At 54.3% G+C, this 22,360-nt stretch overlaps 1 protein-coding gene across 1 annotated transcript in view; it reads left to right on the top strand.

The window, feature by feature from the left end:
* The window catches only part of SHANK2 (SH3 and multiple ankyrin repeat domains 2), a 477,134-nt gene that overhangs the window by 57,579 nt on the left and 397,195 nt on the right, over window positions 1-22,360 (top strand). The window contains 3 exon segments of the mRNA XM_032414570.1: window positions 7,085-7,288; window positions 10,284-10,355; window positions 12,519-12,627. Of these exon segments, the coding sequence (XP_032270461.1) occupies window positions 7,085-7,288; window positions 10,284-10,355; window positions 12,519-12,627 (385 nt within the window).

Raw genomic sequence — 22,360 nt, 5'->3', positions numbered from 1 at the left:
TGAGGACACAGGGAAAGGACAGCCAGCTCTGCCCATGGATGCATCTTGGACTTCCAGCCTCCAGGACTGGGAGGCAATGAATGCCTGTGTTTTAAGCCCCCATCTGTGCTCTTTTGTTAAGACAGCCCTAGAAAATGGATATGCACGGTGTACGTGGCAGACCCACACTGGGTGTCTGCCTCCACCTGTCTCCAAGGCCAGTGTTCTTTCCCTTGTGTCCTGGTATTCTCGGTTGTTAGCCTCTCATCTTGCAGAAAGGCTACAAGTCATTGACCAAGCCAGAGAGTAGGCTTCTCTCACTGTCTTCCTTTTTGATTTGAGTTTGGCCATGAGCTTTCCCAGTGGAGGGTGGAGTTTCATCCGGGTTAACCACCCAGCCGACCAGAGCTGTGCTGCTGACAGCTCTGCAAACATGGGCACAGTCTGCCCTCTCCGGATCTTTGCTGTATTCTAACGAGGTACCGTATTCACAGTGCCCTGGGTGCAAAGTAAGCCCTCGGTCATGGCAGCTCCCACCATCCTCATTGTGGTCCAGACCAGACCCTACTTCATGTTGGATTATGTCACCTGGGAGCGTTCTTTTTCCGGAACGTTGTGTTCAGTCCAGTTCTGTCAGTATGTATGGAGCTTCAGGTGTGGCTGTGCCAGGAAATAGACACACACACACTCTTGTTCTCATGTTGCAGCTCGTAGTGTGGAGTAGGGAGGACTGCTCATCAGCTGGGTGTTGGGGTGGGGCCACGTGCATGCGGTGGGGCGGACATCTTGGAGGAAGATGTGCATGGTTTCCCTGTGCTTGAATATGCCTCCCTGTAGGCGGTCGGCCTCTGGGCTGAGAAAACCTGAAGAGAGCTGGAGCTGGCTGAATGAACACTAGGATCTTCCTGGGCAGATCCTTAAACCGAGGCTGATGTTGGTCACAGAGGCTGCTCTCACTGTTGGATTTTACAGGTCCCCCCCACCCCACCTCCATGAATGCACTGCTCGTCAGGAGCTAAGGGAGAAGCCGCTGTGATTGGGGTCTTGGAGGTGTCATTACATCCACTTGCAAGTTTTCTGTATCTTAAGCCACGCAGCTCAGCCCAGACACTTGGGGAAGTTTTTTCAGGTGGATCTGGATGTCACGGCGTTTGAGGTGTCACACCAGGAGATCAAAGAGTGATGGTTACTGAAATGTCATAAGGCAAAGTACATGCTGGTCTGTCCCTCATGGCAAGATGGAGAGGCCATGACCCACCGGCTGGACAGGAGGGAGCGGGATCAGCCGACCCACAGGCCGGACGGGAGGGAGCAGGGTCAGCCGACCCACAGGCCGGACGGGAGGGAGCGGGGTCAGCCGACCCACAGGCCGGACGGGAGGGAGCGGGGTCAGCCGACCCACAGGCCGGACGGGGGAGCGGGGTCAGCCGACCCACAGGCCGGACAGGAGGGAGCGGGGTCAGCCGACCCACAGGCCGGACAGGAGGGAGCGGGGTCAGCCGACCCACAGGCCAGACGGGAGGGAGCGGGGTCAGCCGATTGGCTTGGATTGTGCTCCATGGGCAGTCAGACCAGCTCCCTGGGTTCAGTTTAGGATACTCAGTGGTGAGCTCCACCTGGCAGGAGGCCAGAATGAATGGGTCACTCCTAGGCCCGGCTGGGAAGAGTGAGTGTGATTCCAGCCGGCAGGTGAGGAGGGGAGGGGACGGTTGCTGGAGGCACAAGTGCACAAGGACATACCCGGCCTGGCGTGCCGGAGAATTGCTGAGAGTGGTCTGGCATTGCTGGAATGTGTGTGTGTGTGTGTGTGTGTGTGTGTGTGTGCAGGGGCGTATGTGTATGGGGTTGGGGCAAGGGCAGGGGGGGCATTGATAGGCAGGACATGTCCTGACAAGGAGGTGGGGTCCAGGCCAGAGTCATTCCTTCCCTGTGTCCCTTGGGGAGGTGCAGGCCCGGAGCCCCCAGGCATCTGGAGTGATTGAATCACAAGGGGACACAGGTGGTGGGACTGGGGTGAAGTTGCATGGGTCTGAGAGGCATGCAGGTGAGCTCTGCGCAGGAGCTGCTGGAGTAACCCAGGTGAGAAAGGGTGGGGGCCTGCTGGGCAGCGGTGGGGGCACAGATGGGGACTCAAGCATTCAAGGCCATAGATTAACCTAGGCTGACCTAGAAGGTGCAGACCAGAGAGGAGTCAGGAGCATCTCCCGGGTTTCTGGAATAGGAGGTGGTCCCACCGTTGAGATTCAGAAGGAGGGTGAGGATAGAAAGAGTGGGGGAATAGGGCAGAGGTAGAGGTGTGGCTGGGGGTCAGTTTGGGATGGGTCGGGTTGTTAGATTGGGTGTCAGCAACAGTGGACACTTGAGTGACTGATTTGTCCGTTGGTGTCTAATTCCCTGTGTGTTTACCTGACGTGTGTGCTTAGGTTCACGGCGTGTTCCTTTGTATTAAATGCCCTGTTAGAGTAACCATTCCACCATTGTCAGGCTGAGGAGCTGGCTCCAAGTTTTATGTCAGTCGTGAATTCATACTGGGTAAAAATCTTTGTTGCTCTCCCGAGGGCCCTCAAAGCCCGGCCGTAGGCGGAAGAAGACCATAGCTCTCCTCTGCTTTTTCCAGAGACGCAGCCATGGTTTACGTCCGTGGCGCCATGCGCTGCGCCCTCACCGTTACGTGGCGCCATGCACCAGCAGGCCCAGCGCTTTGTCACTTTGTCTGTTTTTCTAAAAGCTACCTTAGGAGCTAGATTTTACTTCTTTGAAAACAATTATTTAGAATCTCCCAAATTTTGTCCTTTGTTATGGAGATTAAATTGTTTCTCCCTTGTAGCTGTCAATGTTCAATATTGGGGCAAATTAACAGGTAATTGGAAACTTGGAACAAAGGCAGTGTCTCCCTGATCCACAAGAGAGCCGAACGTAAGTTCTCAGTGACTGTCAAGTATTTTATAATCTGAGGGTGGCCAGGTGTGTATGGAGAGGAAGTAATGCATCAGTTAAATCGTGAGGACTCAGGAGCCGGGCAGACTCGACTTGGGTTCGCCCTGAATCTGCAACACTTTCCAGACATGTGGCTTTGGGGTAGTTACGTGAGAATCTGAGGCTCTGCTTCCCCATCTGGGAATAATGATAATAATGATGGTTTTTATATTAATAGTAATAGTCATATTTGTTAAATGTAAATGTATATTACATGCATTGTACTCGTTACATATAACTACATAATTATGCAATTAAAATTATATATACAGCAACAGTAATAATGACAATACTGTTCATTCATGGTTGTGGTGAAGGTAAATACAGTTAGTATAGTTCTTGGCATATTAGGATTCAGTAAACATTAACCACAGCTGAATCACCATCACCACCATCATCACCTTCACCATCATCACTTTCACCATCATTATCATCATCACCATCATCACCATCCTCGTCATCACCATCATCATCTTCCTCATTGTCATCATCATCATCACCATCACCACTATCACCACCATCACCATCATTACCACCATCACCCTCACTACTATCACCACTACAACCATCATCATCATCACCACCGTCATCACCACCATCATCACCATCATCACCATCGTCATCACCACTATCATCACCACCATCATCCCCATCATCATCATCACCATCATCATCACCATACTCGTCATCATCACCACCACCATCATCATCACCACCATCACCATCGTCATCATCACCACCATCACCATCATTGTCCTCTCCCACCAGGCTCTGAGCTCCTTAAGGGTCAAGACCCTTAGCCGCAGTGCTGGTATAGGACCCTTTATGCAGAAGACAGAAGCTAGAGGAGTAAAGGTGTTCCCTCAAGCAGCCCTTCAGGTCAGTGGCTGGGCTCTGGGATTCCTGACATTCTCTGCAATGTTCCCGGTACTGTGTGAGTCCTCTTGCAGATTGCTTACCTGGGAGTACCTGTAATAGATTATGAAGAATACCCATCTCACCGCACTGTAGGGAGACAGGAATATGGTACCATTTGCTCTTACTACTGCATCAGGTGAGAGTGGACTGCAGAAAGGTCACTTATGGTGGAAATTGTCGGTGCTCTACCTGCCAGACTCGCCACTTCTCCCAGATCTGTCCCCTGCTGATCCTGCGCTGAGCCTGCCACGTGAGATGCCCATCCCAAACTCTCACGTGGCTTTTCGTTTGAGGGCATGGTCCCGGGTGTGCGTGCCCTCCCAGGAGCCCTGACTTACTCCTCCCTCGGGGCATCCTCGGGGGCTCGTTGCACATTTGTTTTCCGCTTTTCCATCCCATCACCGCCTCAAACATGGCCTAGAGCTGGCTTGCTCATTGTGGTTTTTGTGGCTTCCAGCTGTCATCCACTGATTGGATCACCCATGTCAGGACTGTTCTTGCAGTGGGCTCTGCCTGAGGAGGGTGCTGGGTAAGGAAGGGGGTTGATGAGGGGTAGGTGAGCAAGGGAAGCCGGATTTGTCTGGTGCCTTCTGCACTGGCTGCACCGTGGTTTTCTGGTGGCAGGTGTGAGCACGCAGGGAGCACCCATTGTACATGGAAGGAAAGGGCTTACCAGGGAGCAGCGTGCTCAGACCTCCCAGCTCTCCTCCAAGAGGATGGTGGGCATGATGCAGCTTTCTACGTGTTAGTTCCTGGGGCCGCTGCAACCCGCTCCTGCAGACGGGGCTTAAACCGCAGACATTGTCTCCTGGTCCCGGAGGCTGGAGTCTGAGATCCGGGCGTGGGCAGCACTGGGTCCTCCCTGAGGCTGGGAGGGAGCGTCTGGGCCAGGCCTCTGCCCCAGCTGCTGGCGGTCTGCCGGCGATCCGTGGCGCTCCTTGATGTGTACATGCACACTTCCGTCTCTGCCTTCATCTTCACGTGGCATGTGCACATCTGTGTCCAAGTTTCCCTTGTTCGTAAGGACACAGTCATGGTGGAGTGGGGCCCACCCTTCTCTGTTATGACCTCATTTTGATGACGTCTGCCAAGACCCTACTTCCAAATAAATTACATGCACAGATAAAGGTGGTTAGGTTATCAGCATGTTGCAGGACACAGTCAACCCCCAATGGCATGGATTATTTACGTTCTCTCTGACCCTGACAATAGCCCTGCGAGGTAGGTATGTGTAGGTGCCGTGATTTTCATCCTGGGAACGGGGACTGCTGGGCTGGTGGGTTCGCCCAGGATCACAAGGTTAGTGTGAGCAGTTGGGCTGTAAGCACCTTTCTGACCGCTGAGCTCCTGCTCCTTCTGGAAGTTTCTGAATGGGGCCTTCTTGATGTTTCTTAGAGCGGGATGGTTCTTCATTGTGCAGGGCTGGCCCTCCCAGGACAGACTCCGCATCCCTGGCTCTGCCCAAAGTGGAGTGGGCACTCTGTGATCACCTGCGATCACCTGTGATCACATGGGTCCCTTGGGAGCAGGTCCCAGCCCGCGCTCCGCTCTGCGTTCACCTGCTGGTAGCCCCTTTGCTGTGGCTGCTGTGCGGGGGCCCCAGGCCTTCCTAGGGTGCTGGTATCCAAGGGAATTTGAGTTGGGTGTCTGTGTGGTTGGAACCGGAGGCCAGTGGGGACTCCCGAAACAGAAAGTGGCGAGTTATCCCTGCCCCCACCTGGTCAGTCGGGCAGATCTAGTTTGTTGTGCCGAAGTTTCCCGATACTCTCCTCACTCAGCCGGGGCTGGGCGGGGCTGCGGGTAGTCATGAAGCGTCTCTGAAGCGAGCAGCCGGCCCCCACCCAGCCTGGTGGCCCCAGGAGGAGCTCCGAGGTTACCCCTGAATTCAGCCTTTGACACTGACGAGGGACAGACGGACCATTCATGCCTGCCGGGTCAGGTTTCCTGGGCCGAGCTGCTGAACGCTCCTCATTGTTGAGCAGCTAGCTTCCCGGAGGCTCAGGCTCAGGACCCACGGAGGAGGGCCTCTGCATTCCTGGGCGTGCAGAACCCCCAGGAGACAGTTGGTCCTAGCCTCCTGTCCTTTCTGAAGGTTTTTGCGGTGACAAAGCAAGCCCTTGAGCTCCTGCTGATGGCTATTCAATAGAACATAATTTTAATTCAATAGAAAACGAGAAGGCTCTGTTAGAAGCAGATGTGACCTGGTGTATGTGTTTTGTGCCTTATTGGACTCTCACAGAAGGGACCCGGGAGCATGGCCAAGGCACGGCCTTCAGGTTCTTAGCTGCACTGCTAGGTTTTTGAAAAGTGTTTGTGATTGATTTGCAGGCACAGTCTACGCTATTGAAAAATGAGCTTTTGGGGCGCCTGGGTGGCTCAGTCAGTTAAACGTCTGCCTTTGGCTCAGGTCGTGATCCCCAAGTCCTGGAATCAAGCCCCATATCGGGCTCTCTGCTCAGCGGGGAGCCTGCTTCTCCCTCTCCCTCTGCGCCTCCCCACCCAGCTCATGCTCTCTCTCGCTCTCACTCATTCGCTCTCTAAAATAAAGAAAATCTTAAAAAACTGCTCTTGTGGCAACTGATGGGATTTTTAAATCACACTGTGTTTCACTGTTGCCTTCCTCTCTGCTTTGGGAGGGGTGGGCTCGGTGTCCCAGGGCTGTTACGTTCAGAGCCCACGTGGGCAAGCAGATGCTTGCCGTGGACGTTCCTCTCCGAGAGGTCAGGAGCGGAGACCTCCATCCGTACCTGAGATGTCGAAGTGCCGCCTATGTGAAGATTAAATCATGCTGTAATTTGCTTGAGCCGCGGTCCTCACAGTGTGCTTCCCTGAGTTCACGCTCGTGAGAAGTGTAGGTGGGGGCCCGACCCGGACCTGCTGCCCCAGGTGCTCTGTTGGGTGGGGGTGGGGGGGTTGGCACTGTCACCATGGGCGCTGGGATTGGAGGAGCTCCCCACGGGGGCAGGAGCGGCCCAAGGCAGTAAAAACACCACAGGTGCCACGGGGTCTGAGTCAAGGCCACTGAAGCCCACGGTTCCGTCCCCGCCATCCTCCTTTTGTATTTACTCAGGGTTTCCGTCCAGGTGACATCCTGGAATGCTGGGGGTCCCGCCGCGCAGAGGACCTGGATGGAAACACCTGGACATCTCTGGCCGCGTGCCGGGTGGGCGTGGGCTGTGCCACTGACCAGGTGTCTTGTCCTTCCCCGCAGAAGTGCATCCGGTTTAACCCGGACGCCACCGTGTGGGTTGCGAAGCAGCGGATTCTGTGCTCCTTGACCCAGAGCCTGAAGGACGTCCTGAACTACGGGCTGTTCCAGCCGGCCAGCAACGGGCGGGACGGGAAATTCCTGGACGAGGAGCGGCTCCTGCGCGAGTACCCGCAGCCTGTGGGCAAGGGCGTCCCCTCCCTGGAGGTACTGCTTGCTGCCTCGTGGCCGGATCACGGGGTGGGGGGCGGGGAGGACCTCACGGAACTCCAGATCTGATTTGGATTGGGAAATGACCCCCACGTGAAAAGTGAGCTTGGGGTCTTGAGGTGGCCCTTAGTTTTGGGAATTTCAGACACCTGCGCGGTTTCCGACCCCTTTGGTTCCTTACTGTGGATTGGATGAATCTGTTGGGGAGAAATCTTGGGATGCGCACACGAGGGGTCTGACTCAGGCTCACGTCACCGGGACCTGCGTGTCTGGGGGTGCAGGATGGGGCTTGTGTCTGCCTCCCCGACTCGGTCTTCCTGCCCTGGGGTGTGGGGTGGCCAGGGGCCATCCAGCTTTGACCCGAAGCATGACTTCCAGCTTCTTGCCGGGGAATGACCAGGGGGCCCGGACGTGCCGTGGCCGTGGGCCTGCCGTGTGATGGGTCAGTGTGCAAGCTGGGCACCCGGACGCACTTCCATGTACGTGTGACACCAGTCCCTGCTGCTCTGGCCCCCGGCTGGCTGCATCCCCAGGTTCACACACGGTCTTGCCCCGTGACGTATGAGACCGCCATGCGAGCGGCTTTTTTCATGTTGCATGGCGGGACTGGGAGCGGCGGGTGAGGACGCTCACCTCAGCCCCATCAGACAGGGAGACACCGCGCGTGCGGAAGCGTAGCGGGCCCTTCAGCAACCTCAGTGTGTTCTACAGCATTCGCAGTGAGGAGATCATTCTGAGGTCAGGAGGTCACGAACCAAGGCTGGATCTCATCTGCACATTTCTAAGCCTGATAGTGACATTGAGGCTGAGGTTTGGGGATCCCCATGTAGATGGAGCAGTTGTCAGCCTGGAGGGAGGGGTTTTGGTAGAGGAAAAGATGGGGTGCCACTTGGCGTCCTGTGGCTCCCTGTTCTGACCTCAGTTTGCTCATCTGTAAAATGGGTATCCATTGGAAAAATATCCCTTGTTGGGGGCCTAGGTACCAGACGCTTTCTAAGCATGTTCACCAGGCACAAGGTGTCAGGGTTCTCGTCTTACGGAGCTGACACTCGAGTGGGAGGTGACAGACTGGGAACAGTAAATGAACGGTTCATTTCAGGGACTGGTGATTTCCGTAATGACAGTGAAGCCCGGCGAGAAGACTGGGACATCCAGAGCCTCCGCTTGATCCGGGAGGCTGTTGGAGGAGGCGACTCTGGCCGGTCCCCACTCACCCCTGAGAACCGAATGGGAGGGTGTGGGGATGCACAGTAACCTGGGCAGGGTGCTGCTGCTGTTTCTAGAAGGACAGGCACACGCATTCGCCCCCCCGTGTCCTGTCTGGCCACTTGTGTCCCAGGAGCCGAGCTGAGAGGTGTGCGGGGAGCATCTCCTCTCCTGCGTGTGCATTGCCCCACGGGGGGCTTGGTCCAGTCCTGGTAGCTGTGCAGCTGAGTCCTCCACCCAGCCTCTCTGGGCCTCAGGTTCCCAGCTTTGAAATCGGGGGAGCATGAGTCGTGCCTGCTCAGGGGGCCTGAGGCTCCAGCCAGGTGCTCCATGCACGAGCTGGTGAGCTCCTTGCTGTGAGAGACCCAATGTACCTCCACGTAGCCAGCTCCCTGCGCCTCTGTCCCGCCAGGTGACCCTCGGTGCAGAGTGAGACGGGCCTGGCGCTCCACACATCAGGGACGGGCACAGCCGTGAGCTCTTTGCCTCCGAGAATTTCCGTAGAATATGGTTGGCTGCTTAGGAAACATGGAGGAAACAGCAGGAAAGGGTTTGCCTTCCAGGGCCTGCATCCCTCTGCGGCCACGAGCTGGAAATGCTGGTGACTCTGGAAACAGACATCCTCCTCCGAGCACTTCCTGTCCTGCCAAGAGGCGGTAGCATCCCTAGTGTATTTTTTTTTTTAAAGATTTTATTTAGTTATTCATGAGAGGCAGAGAGAGAGAGGGAGGCAGAGGGAGGGAAGAAGCAGACTCCCCGCTGAGCAGGGAGCCCGATGCGGGGCTCGATCCCAGGACCCCGGGATCATGACCCGAGCCAAAGGCAGACGCTCAATGTCTGAACCACCCAGGCACCCCAGCCCTAGTGTATTTTTATAACCAGAAGTCCATGAGACTTGAATTCTGTTAGACTTGTCAGCTAGTGAGCCCCCACCTCTCCCGACGTCACTATCAGGGACTCCTGAAATCTCAGAGGTCTGATGGGGGAAGACAGGGGGGATAAGGGGCTCCCTGCAGCCCAGGGCACTGGGCGCACAGACAGATCAGGAAGCTGAGTCTCAGATGGGGGGAGTGTCCGGCCAAAGCTGGTGGGACGCTGCCGGGGCTGGACTCGGAGCAGATGCCTCAGCTGGGAATCTTAGTGAGTGCAAATCCTGGCACCCACCCCAGCCTTCAGTCGTGTCCGTCGAAGGGGTGGGGGCCCCTGGGCGGGGCATCAGTTGCAGGTGCTGGGGTTCAAGGCCGACTGACACCTGTAGGTTCCTCTTGGGCACTGACTGCCTCGGGGCGAAATATGTAGTTTCCGGCTCAGAGGAGGTGCTGTGTTTGAGGGACTGAACGTCGCCGAGAGTCCCGGGCGGGGGCGGAGGCGGAGGCGGCAGAGGGGACGCTGGCTTCACCAGGCCGGCTTCATAGGGTTGGGCATGGAAGACTCGTCCTGGATTGTTGACGGGGCCACGCGCACGGCCCTGAGGACCGCGATCAGGGCTCATGAGAGGAGCGCCGGCCATGGCTTCTCCGTGGGAGGATTCGACTCCTCCGTCCCCTCGGGTTGCTCTGGTTTCTTTCCCTGGCTTTTCAGCCACGTGGCCGCGGGCCTTCACAGGTGCGATTCCTGCACTGTCAGGGGTCTGCAGTAGGAACACGGTGAGTTTACCTGATGTGGGAGGAGTTTGCTGTGGGCCCCCAGCCTTCCGTGAAGTCGCTGAGGACAAGGCCGTGTTTCCGTGGAGTACCCTGTGACGTAGTCACGTGTCTTCTTTTTTCCTGTTTCCGTTTCTGTGCAGTTTCGATACAAGAAGCGCGTGTATAAGCAATCCAATCTGGACGAGAAGCAGTTGGCCAAGCTGCACACAAAGGTAGGCGGGGATGGCTGGCTTTCACACGCCAGCTCATGTCTCATATGTGGCGTGTCTCTGCAGGTCAGGGGAGCTCCTTGGGCACCCTGCTCCTCTTCCTGGGGGGCACCCTCTCACCCCCTGGGCACCTGCCGCGTGCACATCATGGTGGGCAGGCCCGGGATGTGCAGGGGCACCGGGATGCCTCTCTCCATCACTCCCCGAGGCCCGCCTGGCTGCTCGGGGGCAGGGGTGCTCCGTGAAGCTGGTGGGGGCTTGGGCAGGGGTACATGAGGTTTCCTCGAGGGCGGGGCTCTGGAACAGGCTGGGTTCGGATATGTGCATGGTAGCGAAGGTGCACACCTTGCCCGGGCACGGGTGTCCTCTTTGGGCGTGGCCCACGTGGGCCTGACTAAAGCACGTGAATGAACACGCACTCCCGGGTGCCCAGCAGAGCCCCCGGACTTGGCCATGCTCTCCTGGGTGACGAAAACATGCTGGGTGACAACTTGCACGTGGACAGCCTCAGAGGGGACGCTGCTGTGTGCACGTCCCCGCCTGGGTGTTTCTGGGAGGAGGGGAAGCCCTTCTCTTGGAGCCACCACTGCCGACAGACAGGGCGCATTAAACTGGAGCCATTAAAGAGCTGTTTACACAAACCGCAGGGAGGTGAGTCCCGCCCGTGGCCGTGGCCGGCAGCGGCGGGAGGGAGAGGGTTGAGGTCAAGAGCCGTGGGCTGCGGTCCATGAGCATTGGCTTCCTGGCTGGACTCGCGGCAGGAACTCCTGCCCTTTGTCGGGGTCGCTGTGCGTGTCCACGGGCAGGAACTCCTGCCCTTTGTCGGGGTGCTGGGGCTGGAGCGTGGTCACACCCACGTTAGCGCCGAGGAGGATTCTCGAGGATGTGGCACACAGGGAAAGGCCGTGTCGGGAACTGCGTGGACACTGCCCGTGGCTCACCCTGGTGCTGCCCAGGTGAGCTTACCTGGTACTGTGAGCCCACAGCAGATGTTCGCAACCAGCGGGCTCCCCCGCCTTTTGTTCTGTCCCCCATTTGTATCACAACAGGTGCATGGATCTTTATTGTGCTCAACGGGTTATGATGCACCATTATTTATTAATGTGCTCAAGTTGTCCAGAGGTGGCCGGTGGCGGCCCTTCTGCCTGGCTCCCTGCCCTCTGGTGTGTCCCCACGGTCCTCTGAGTACTGACAGCTTTGTGGCACAACTAATGCTCTGGGTCCTCATGCACATCCCCGCCCAGCCCTGGAATCCGCCTGGGGGGTGGTGTTTCAACCCCAGGGTCTGCAAGCTTCTAGTTTTTTTTTGATGACCTTTTAAAGTATAGATAAAAATGTGTTTTTTGGATTTAAAAGAAATCAATTACTAAAATGTTTCCACAAGTGTGTCTTGTCTCTTTGGGTATTTGTTAATTTTGGCTCTGGAATGTAGGTAGAGTGTGCAGGTGGAGATCCAGCCTTTGTCAAGAGTTCGCTTCTTCAGATGGAGGCAGACGCGGTACCGTGGTTATCCTCAGGAGGCTGGGGCTGTGTGCTCCATGGCAGGAAATCATGATTTCTGTTACAGATAAGGCCGGGCTAAGCTGGGGAAACGTCCCTCCCCACCGGGGTTGACCCACGGATCGTTTTGACCCCACGGGAAGTGATTGTCTCTTTTCACCTTGAATTGCTTTGTGACCAGGCATCCCTGTTTCTGTCCACGTAGTCACAGGGTTCACCAGAAAGCGGATTAGCTGAGTGAGAGGCTCCCCTATCTGCTCTCCGTTGCAGCTGCTGCTTAAGAGATTAGACCGCACAAATGTCAATCCTCGGGCCTCGCTCCCCGGAGATGGGAGTCTGAAGCTCTGGGGTGGACCCTGGACACTGTAGTTTATCAAAGTGGTCCAGGTGGCTCATCCTTTCAGAAGCGAAGGAACGTCCCGTGGCTCTTGGCACGGATGTGAAAGGCGAGAGAGTTCTAGAACCTTCATCCAGGACAGCCTGGTTACATTGCCCGGTGCTGGACTCCACGCTTGGCGCTGGGGCTCCAGGTGCAGCGAGCCCCTGCCTGGCGGGTCTGCCGTGCCCCCTGCAGGGACGGCTCCCTCTCCAGACTGCAGTGCTCCCTGTAAGGAGCCTTCCTGGGACCTGTAAAGGCATTTCTGTTTTTTTTATTTTTCCCCTTAGACCAATCTGAAAAAATTCATGGACCACATTCAGCACCGTTCGGTGGAGAAGATCGTCAAAATGCTGGAACGAGGCCTGGATCCGAATTTCCATGACCTGGACACTGGAGGTGGGTCCTGGGTGGGGGAGGACTCCGGTAAGCCTCGCGGAAGCACGGGCTCAGTCCAAAAATGTGCTTCTGTTATCAGACCCCACACGTACGTGCAACACTTACCATTTTACTGGGTTTTTGAAAATACTTTTTTGCTCCCGTGTGAGTTCTGGATGAGAAGGGCTGAGGTGTGCAGCCAGCATGGCGCCTGGCACACAGTAGGTGCTCATGTACTGCTGTGGGTAAGCGAGGGAATGAAGGGTGGATGGTAAGGCGTGTGGCGCTGCTGTGTCCGCCGTGGGAGACACGCTTACACGCGCACGCCTTGCTCCCCCTGCTGGAAACCCACCTCCTTACGCATGTGGGCTGCTCATCGTTCCTGGGTCAGAATAGCACAGAGCTCCCCGAACTCAGCGCCCGCGACCCGTGGGGCTGGACAATTTCTTCTTCTTTAAACAATTCCAAGTGAGCGTTGACTTTTACTTCATCTTCCCTCCCCCCTAGTTCTGTTGAGATATAGCAGATCTGTAACACCGTGTTAGTTTCAGGCTGGGGCTCGGGATTGGATACTTGGATACTTGGTTACATTGTGCACTGAGGACCGCAAGTCTGGTTAACGTGGCTCAGCACAGAGTTACAGTTGTGATGAGAACTTCTAAGATCTGCTTTCTCAGCTGTGACTGGAAGTTTGTACCGTTGGCCACCTGCATGCTGACCCCACCCCGCCTCCGGCAGCCAGCAGTCTGCTCTGTGTTTGGGGGTCGGTGCTTTTGGATTCGGTGTGTAAGCGGTATCACGTGGTGTCTGACTTAGTTCACTTCGCACGGTGCCCTCGAGGTCCATCCATGCTGTCCTAGTGGTGGGATCTCCTTCCTTTTTGTGGCGGGATCGTACTCCATTGTGGGGCCGGACGGCTGTTTGTGGGGGGGGCTGTGTCCTGGGTTGTAGGATGTTTACAGCCTTGCTGGCCTCCACCCCAGGCACTAGTCGCACCCCGAGCCGTGACGGCCACACTGTGTGCTGACATTGCCCGGTGTCCCCTGGGGCAGAGCGCAGTCACCGGCTGAGAGCCTGTGCAGTGGGACACGGCGAGCTGGGCTGGCCGAGAGGGCTCAGGTGGTCTTCATGGCACCTGGGGGCATTTGTCCCCCTAGGTTGGTCACCCCAGGCTGGAGAGCGTTCCTCTTGGACTCAGTCCCTGTGACGCCCCTCCCCCACTTCTGGTGACTGGCCAGCTCTGTGCCTGGACCACTGTCACCTACATGGGTCCTGCCCTGCCGCTCAGTTACCGAGCCCACGGCAGGTGCAGGTGTCAGCTCAAGAATGAAGCTTTCTCATCATCGCTAGGGGCTCCTCTGACCCCTGGAGCTGGGGCAGGACCCCACCTGTGCCCATCCAGCCGTGCCCGTGCCCGCCCAGCACATGCTGCGGTGCCGTGATCCGTGATCACCGCTTACGCGTGTGTCCCCTCAGTTTAACTTCTGACCACAGCTTCAGTGCCTGAGATGCGGGGAGATGGGACATGTGGCAAAGGGGGACACGGAGGGCACACGTGGCTGGGTCACGGAGGGAACACGTGGAGGGCACACGTGGAGAGGTTGTGTGTCTGTGGTTTCCTCCTTGGGCCAGCCTTTTACCTGGGGACCCACTTGCCTCCCTCCCGAAGCCAACACACCGAGAAGCCATCACATGTCTGAGACAGCCATGAGTGTGGGACGGCAACCACGGGAGGTGAGCGCTCCCAGGTTGCAGTCCGGGGAGGCGCCCTGGCCGCGGAGGGTCGGGGGAGAACGGCAGTGTGAGGTGCTCCGCCGATGACGGCACCTGCGGGCCGGGAACATCGGGGCATCCACCAGCAGTGTGTGTTTCGTGTCTCACACGTGGAGTGTCGTCCATCGGAAAGGTCCTGTCATGTTAGCAGCACAACGGGATCTCAAGGTGTTTTCTCCTTGTTTTGGACCCACAGGGACGACCCGTGGTTGGCTCTCATGGGCTGCGTCCAGACAACAGGTCATGTGACCGACCTGTCCCGAATCTCCTGGGATGGCCCGGGTTTTCACACTGAAAGTCCCACGTTCGGAAATCTCCTTGGTCCCAGACAAACTGGCACAGTCGGTCACCCTAAGCGTGACCAGGGCCCTTAATAATTACAGCTGTGGTTACATGAGGGCCTGTTAGGGTCCGGTGATGTGTCAAAGGCCCGAGGTTGGGGAAGCAGCCCTTTCGGCTTGAGGGATGCACAGGAGGTAAAGAAGTCTCCATGGAACAACCTGTCAATGGGAACAAAGCAGCTTGTGATTACAGCTAACCATCTGGTGCCTAGTCTAGTGGAAATTTTAATAAGTAACAGCAAAAGTTGTATGAAGACATAAAGCCTCGCCCACTGGGGTCTCGAGGCACATCTCCTGCTTTGACTGGAACCTCTGGGACAAGACGTGTGGTGTTCTGAGCCCCGAGGAAGGAAATAAAACTAACAATCTGAGCAAAAATTAGTTTAATGCTTTTATTTCATGCTGTGTTCCCAAACTTGCAAGAAGCCCAGGCACAACAAAGGCGGGGTGTTAATAAAGCCAGAAACATCTTTCAACTCTTAGCACGTATTGAGAAGTAAAAAACAGAATTTTCATTGATTGAGTGGATCTCACCGGGCACCTGTGATGTGTCTGGACTTCACTTAGGAGATCCAATTACGCAGTTAGTTTCCAGGGTGGTGGTAGCTCATCAGCTTGTCAGGCTGCTATTTGTCATCTGTGCCGAGACGTGCCCCCCGCCTCCACATGTCACTGCAGCCCGGCTCCCGGGAGCCCCTCCCGGCTCCCCCGCGGCCCAATTAGAAGCTTCCGTGGACACTCTGGATCCCCGTACACTGAAGCAGCGCCCCCTCCGAGCGTTGGCTTTGAGAACAGAAGGGGCTTCTTGGATGGGTAAACAGGAGAGGGGCAATTTGAGCAGACACGGTTCTGGAACCTCATAAATGTCAGTGTGCAGAGGGTGGGAGACAGACAGCTGAGGTCTGCGGGAAGACTGTCCCCCGCCCCCCCACGGAGGGGGTCCGGGTGCATTGGCCCAGTCAGACGCACTTCCTGGTACAGAGAGGCTTGTCTGGAAATGGGAGCTCAGGTAGAATATCCAATTATTTCAGGGTCATGTTTCAGTAAGGGTCTAGGTGACTCATTAAGGTGCACGTAGCCGAGGAAGATGCAACACTGTCAAGCAAGTAAGGAATTGGGGTGAGCACAGGGACGAGGGCCCACAGGAGGGGCCCTGGGCTTTGGGACATCTGCCAGGGCTGGCCAGGGGCAGAGGAGGTCATTCTGGCACTCCTCACAGCGACCCATGTCACGACGTGCACACATGGCCATACACATGGCCATGGGCAAAGGCCCTGTGGTCAGGAGCATCTCCTCAGGGGGCCAGCTGGGGACAGGTCAGCAGCAGCATTGTCCCATCAAACCATCACCTGCAGCACGAGCCTTGTGAGCCTTTAATGCCTACACAAGAACAACAATGATGTTAGAGCAGTTTCTGATTTGCAGAATTGTTATGAAGATATTCCAGAATGTTCCACCTGCACCCCGTAGCCCATTTTCACTGATTCCTGCCTTACCAGAGTAGGGTGCATTTTGTAATTAATGAACCAGTCCAGATAGGTTGCTATTAACTAAAGTGCATGCTTTCTTCATAGTTTATTGGTAGTTAATGTCCCTTTTCTGCCCCAGGAGCCCTCATGGCACGCAGCTGTCTTGTCGCTGTAGAACCCTCTTCCTTGTGACAGTTTCTAGGGCTTTCCTTGTTTGTGCTGACCTTGGCCATTTTGGGAACTGGTCAGGCATTTTGTGGAATGTCCCCCTTATTGGGGTTTGTGTGGTGTGTGCATCGTCGTCAGACCGGGTTGTGGGTTTTGGGGGAGGACCCCAGGGTGAAACGCCCTCCCACCCCATCACGTCCGGGCTCGTGCTCCACACCGGACTCGTCCCCGTGACGGTGGCCTTGGTCACCTGGCTGGGGTGCCTGTACGGTCCCTCCCTTTTCCCCTTTACGGACTGTCCTCTTTGGAAGGAAGCCACTAAGCACAGCCCACAGCCAACACATGGGGGGTTAAGTGCCACATCCTCGAGGACAGAGTATCCACACATGTGCCAGAATTCTGCACGGAGGTTTGCCTTTTCTCCCCCATTCATTTATTTACTCTAATACTCATTTGCCCTCGGTTATTCCTATCCATGTGGACTGATGGGTATTCATGATCTGGGTCAGGACCCCATGCTTCATTTCATTGCTCCCACTGCTCCAGCTCTGGCCACTGGGAGCTCTTTCGGCTGGCTCCTGAGTCCCTTGGACAGACCCCATCAGTGTGGGTCATTAGTTTTTGACCCCTTGCTTACTTTCTGGTACTAGAAGGTGACCCAGGTTCATCCTGTGTATTTCTTGCCCAGACCTAGACCCCGCCAGTCGTCCAGGAGCCTGGTTCCTCTTACTGGAGAATGGTCGTAGGAACCCAGATCTGGGTGCTGGGTGTGCTCATTGCTGTTGGGTTGTACTTGCTTCCGGAGCAACAAACCGTGTGTGTGTGTGTGTGTGTGTGTGTGTGTGTGTGTGTACTGACTTGTGAATATGTGTGTATCTACAAATGCTTCTGTGTGTAACCATCTGTATCTGTATTCAGCTCAATGTGAGTGCATACTGAGGTCTCCAGTCTGATCCACGGCCACATGGATCCATGCAGTCCCTTCCCTGGCTAATCCATCACCTCCCCACCGATAGTGAGACACCTGGCTGCCACTCTCTGCCATCTGTTTATCTAGTTGTTCAATCCCAGGACCCGTGAATAGTGGTTTCACAGTTGTTGACCTGCACCACACGTCAGAGGCCACTTTCTGAGCTGATAAGAGCACAGCGCTTACCTGAGTTTGCTTTGCCTTTCGTCTTGCAGACCACGCCTGTCCGGAAGGCACTTAATTCCCCTCACCTGCCCCCTGCTCCCTCCAGTGAGGCTGTTTCTTACATTTGTAATACAGTTCCAGTCTTGTCACATTCTGCATTCCGAACCAGGATCCCACAGTCTTCTCAATGAATTTTGAAAACTTCATTTAAAAATGTGCATGCGTTGAGTTTCACTCTGTGTGCTGTGGAGTTTATGATTTTGACAGATGTTTGATTCCTGTGTTCACTGCACAGGGTCATAGAGAATCGCTTCATCACCTAAAACAATCTTCGGTGCTTTTTACCCATTCCACCATGCCCGTCTCTGCAACCCCTGGGACCACTGATCTGTTTACTTCCTGCATAGTTTTGTCTTTTCTGGAATGTCAGATAATTGGAATCAAGCAGTGTGGCTTTTTCAGGCTGGCTTATTTTTCTTTCTTTTTTTTTTTTTAAGATTTTATTTATTTATTTGAGAGAGAGAGAGCATGAGTCAGGGGGAGGAGCAGAGCGAGAGGGACAAGTAGAGTCTATGCTGAGTGTGGATCCCCATGTAGGGCTCGATCTCACAACCCTGAGATCATGACAGGAGCCGAAATCAAGAGTCGGCCGCGTAACTGCCTGAGACCCAGGCACCCCTGGACTGGCTTCTTTCATTTAGCAGGATGTATTCAAGATTTAGCCATATTTTCTTGTGGCTTGATAGCGCTTTCTTTTTCTCATTAATAGTAGTCCGCTATATGGATGCCCCAGGTTTGTGTACCCGTCCCTGTGGAAGGAGATCTTGGCTGCTTCCAGTTTGGGGCTATTATGAATAAAGCTGCCGTAAACTTTTGTGGGCAGGTTGTGGTGTGGATGTAAGTTTTCACATCAGATGGGTGAATACCAAGGAGGGCAGTTGCTGGAAGATACGGTAAAACATTTTTGTGGTTTTGTAAGAATCCGCCACGCTGCCCTCTGAAGCCGTGCACCATTTTGCGTTCCCGTGAGCAGCGGATGGGGGCTCCTAGTGCTGGACGGGTGCTGTCAGCGTCCCGCATTGTATCTGTTCTAGTAGGTTTGTGGTGCTCTCTGCTCGTTCTGAGGCTTGCGTTTTTGCTTGCTCAAAAGGTCCCATCCTTTTCCAGTTCCTGATCTGGTAGGTCCTGGGTGTCTGCGTCAGACTGCATGAGTCCCCATGAGTCTCCCTCAGAAGAGAACCCCCGGCTGCCCACCCCCGTCCGGGAACAAGAACCGTCCACTTTTAACGTGTCCGACCTTGAAGCAATTCGCACGTGCCTCCTGCCTCCACGAGCCTGTGTGGATGGCCTAAGCCGGGAACCTGGCTGCAGGGCTGGGCCTGGTGCTGTGGGGAGCCCTGCCCGCGGGGTTCCCCAGACCAGGTCTGCCTGTTCTCCCCAAAACTGGCCACCCCTCCTCCTGGCAACAGAGGGTTGTGTCTGGAATAGGAGGCCCGGTTCTTTTCCCGGCTTCTCCACACCTGCCTCCCTTCTGTGTCTTTCCTGTTGTCAAAGATTTCCTCACACGAAAGTGAGTCGTGTCCGCTTCTGTTCACAAACCTCTATAACCAAGCACCTGTGTGGGGCCGTCTCCTCTCCAGCACGTGGTCTGGGAGAACGTCGTGATTCTTCCGTTGGTGGGAAATGGCAGGAAGCACAAGAACAATGCCCACCCCCAGCCCCAGCCCCCCAGTTCGTGGGCTCCTGTGAGAAGCAGTTGCCAGAATGTTCAGAGGGGCCGACCACTTGGGGAAAACTGCCACCACCCTCCTTACCTGCTTACTGACGTCAGAGGCCTGTGGGTCGTTTGGATGAGTCTCATATGCTCACCTGGGCACTCGTCATGAGAAACTGTCCACCTCGTCGACGACCACGCACCAGAGAAGATGCTGTGGATCTCGTTCTCTTCCGTGGTGGGGATGGGGTGTTAATCAGATATCCGAGTGGACTAGTCTAACAGACTGGAAGAGTCTGTGCTTTCTCATGATTTAACCCTGAAACGTTGAATGCAGACTAACGCTGGAGGCGCTGGTGTGTCCCCACAGAGCTGTCCATCCTGCAAAGGGGCTTCCAGGCCCACGGTCCCCGCCTGGCCTATTGTCTGTGGTAACTGGGCGGTGAGTAGCCCGGGCCCCACGCGCTCTGCAAGCAGGTGCTGGGACAGGAGGAGGGCTGAGCTCGTACATGACCCCTCAGCAGGTACGGCAGGTGGCGTGGTCGCTGCGGACGTGAGTCAGCTGGTGAGCTTGTGAGTAGTCAGAGGTCCTTAACCTGGAGGATGCGCCAGTCTTTTTATTATACAGAGGAGGTGCAGGGCGGAAACACCGAACTTTGTCTTCCTTTTAAGAACATTTGTCTATGTCTATTTTGCAGCATATTCAATATGTTAGTACCATAACGCGTGTATAATTTTTTATTAAAAACTTTATGAAGATGTAACTTACATGTAATTCAGTCCTTGTGTTTTGTAAGGCTTTATTGAGATGCATTTTGCATACCACTAAATTTAGCCATTGGAAGTCTGCAATTCAGTGGTTTTTTAAAGACCTGCTCAGAGTTGTGCCATCGCCGCTGTCTTCAGGACACCCAGACAGGAGACCCCGTGCCCGTCTGCGGTCATGCGGCAGCCCCCTCCCCGGCTCCCGGTCTACTTCTTGTCTCTGCGCATTTGCCTCTTCTGGGTGTTACAGAGAGATGGAGTTGCACAGTACGAGGTCCCTTGTGACTGGTTTCTCTCACTCAGCAGCATGGTGTCAGCATCTATTTAGGTGGGAGCGTGTGATGGTGCTGTGTCCCTTTTCGTGGCCAAGTGACATTCCTTTGGATGGGCCACTTTTGTTCATCCACTCATCAGTTGGGGCCGCTTGGGCTGTTCACACTTCTTGGCTGCTGTGGACACGTGTTTTTATCCTTCTCGTGCACGCACCCGGGGGACCGCTGGGCCCTGCGGTAACTCCGTGTTGAACCTTTTGAGAAGCTGCCAGATTGTTTTCCAGCGTGGCTGCACCCTTTGGCATCCCACCCACAGTGCGTGGGCGGTCCAAGTCCTCCACAGCCTTGCCAACCTTCCTTTCACCTCTCTTGTTTATTACAGCCATCTTATGTGAAGTCATATCTCCCTGTGGTTTTATTTGTATTTCCCTAATGACCGGGTGATACCAAGCATCTTTTCATGTGCTTATTGACCATTTGGCCATTTGTATATCTTTGGGGAAATGTCTATCTGGATCCTTTGCCCCCGTTTTGATTGGGTTATTTGTCTGTTCTTGTTGAGTTGTGAATGTTCTTTATATATTCTGGATACAAATCCCTAATCAGGTATGTGGTTTGCAGATACCTTCTCCCACTCTGTGGGTCATCTTTTCACTTCCTTGATGGTGTCCTTTGATCCACCAAAGTTTTTTTTTTTTTAATTTTATTATGTTATGTTAGTCACCATACAATACATCATTAGTTTTTGATGTGGTGATCCATGATCCATTGTTTTCGTATAACACTCAGTGCTCCATGCAGTATGTGCCCTCCTTAATACCCATCACCGGGCTAACCAATCCCCCCTCCCCCTCCCCTCTAAAACCTGTTTGTTTCTCAGAGTCCATAGTCTCTCATGGTTCATCTCTCCCTCCAATTCCACCCCCCTCATTTTTCCCTTCCTTCTCCTAGTGTCCTCCATGCTATTCCTTATGTTCCACAAATAAGTGAAACCATATGATAATTGACTTTCTCTGCTTGACTTATTTCACTTAGCATAATCTCCTCCAGTCCCATCCATGTTGATGTAAAAGTTGGGTATTCATCCTTTCTGATGGCTGAGTAATACTCCATTATATATATGGACCACATCTTCTTTATCCATTCATCTGTTGAAGGGCATCTCGGCTCTTTCCACAGTTTGGCTATTGCGGACATTGCTACTATGAACATTGGGGTGCATATGGCCCTTCTTTTCACTACATCTGTGTCTTTGGGGTAAATACCCAGTAGTGCAATTGCTGGGTCATGGGATAGCTCTATTTTTAAATTTTTGAGGAACCTCCACACTGTTTTCCAAAGTGGCTGTACCAACTTGCATTCCCACCAACAGTGTAAGAGGGTTCCCCTTTCTCCACAACCTCTCCAACATTTGTTGTTTCTTTCCCTGTCCATTTTGGCCATTCTAACTGGTGTACGGTGGTATCTCAGTGTGGTTTTGATTTGGATTTCCCTGATGGCTAATGATGATGAACATATGTGTCTGTTAGCCATTTGTATATCTTCTTCAGAGAAGTGTCTTTTCATATCTTCTGCCCACTTTTTGACTTGATTATTTGTTTTTTGGGTGTTGGTTTGAGAAGTTCTTTACAGATCTTGGATACCAGCCCTTTATCTGTAGTGTCATTTGCAAATATCTTCTCCCATTCTGTGGGTTGCCTCTTTGTTTTGTTGACTGTTTCCTTTGCTGTGCAGAAGCTTTTTATCTTGATGAAGTCCCAAAAGTTCATTTTTGCTTTTGTTTCACTAGCTTTTGGAGATGTATCTTGAAAGAAGTTGCTGTGGGCGATGTCAAAGAGGTTACTGCCTATGTTCTCCTCTAGGATTTGGATGGATTCCTGTCTCACATTGAGGTCTTTCATCCACTTTGAGTTTTATCTTTGTGAATGGTGTTAGAGAATGGTCGAGTTTCATTCTACTGCATGTGGCTGTCCAATTTTCCCAGCACCATTTATTGAAGAGACTGTCTTTTTTCCATTGCATGTTTTTTCCTGCTTTGTCAAAGATTATTTGACCATAGAGGTGAGGGTGCATATCTGGGTTCTCTACTCTGTTCCATTGGTCTGTATGTCTGTTTT

This window comes from Phoca vitulina, unplaced genomic scaffold (genome assembly GCF_004348235.1).
Source record: "Phoca vitulina isolate PV1807 unplaced genomic scaffold, GSC_HSeal_1.0 scaffold16, whole genome shotgun sequence".
Lineage (NCBI taxonomy): Eukaryota > Metazoa > Chordata > Mammalia > Carnivora > Phocidae > Phoca > Phoca vitulina.
The sequence above is the reverse complement of the archived record's forward strand: the minus strand, read 5'-3'. Positions and strand labels throughout refer to the sequence as shown.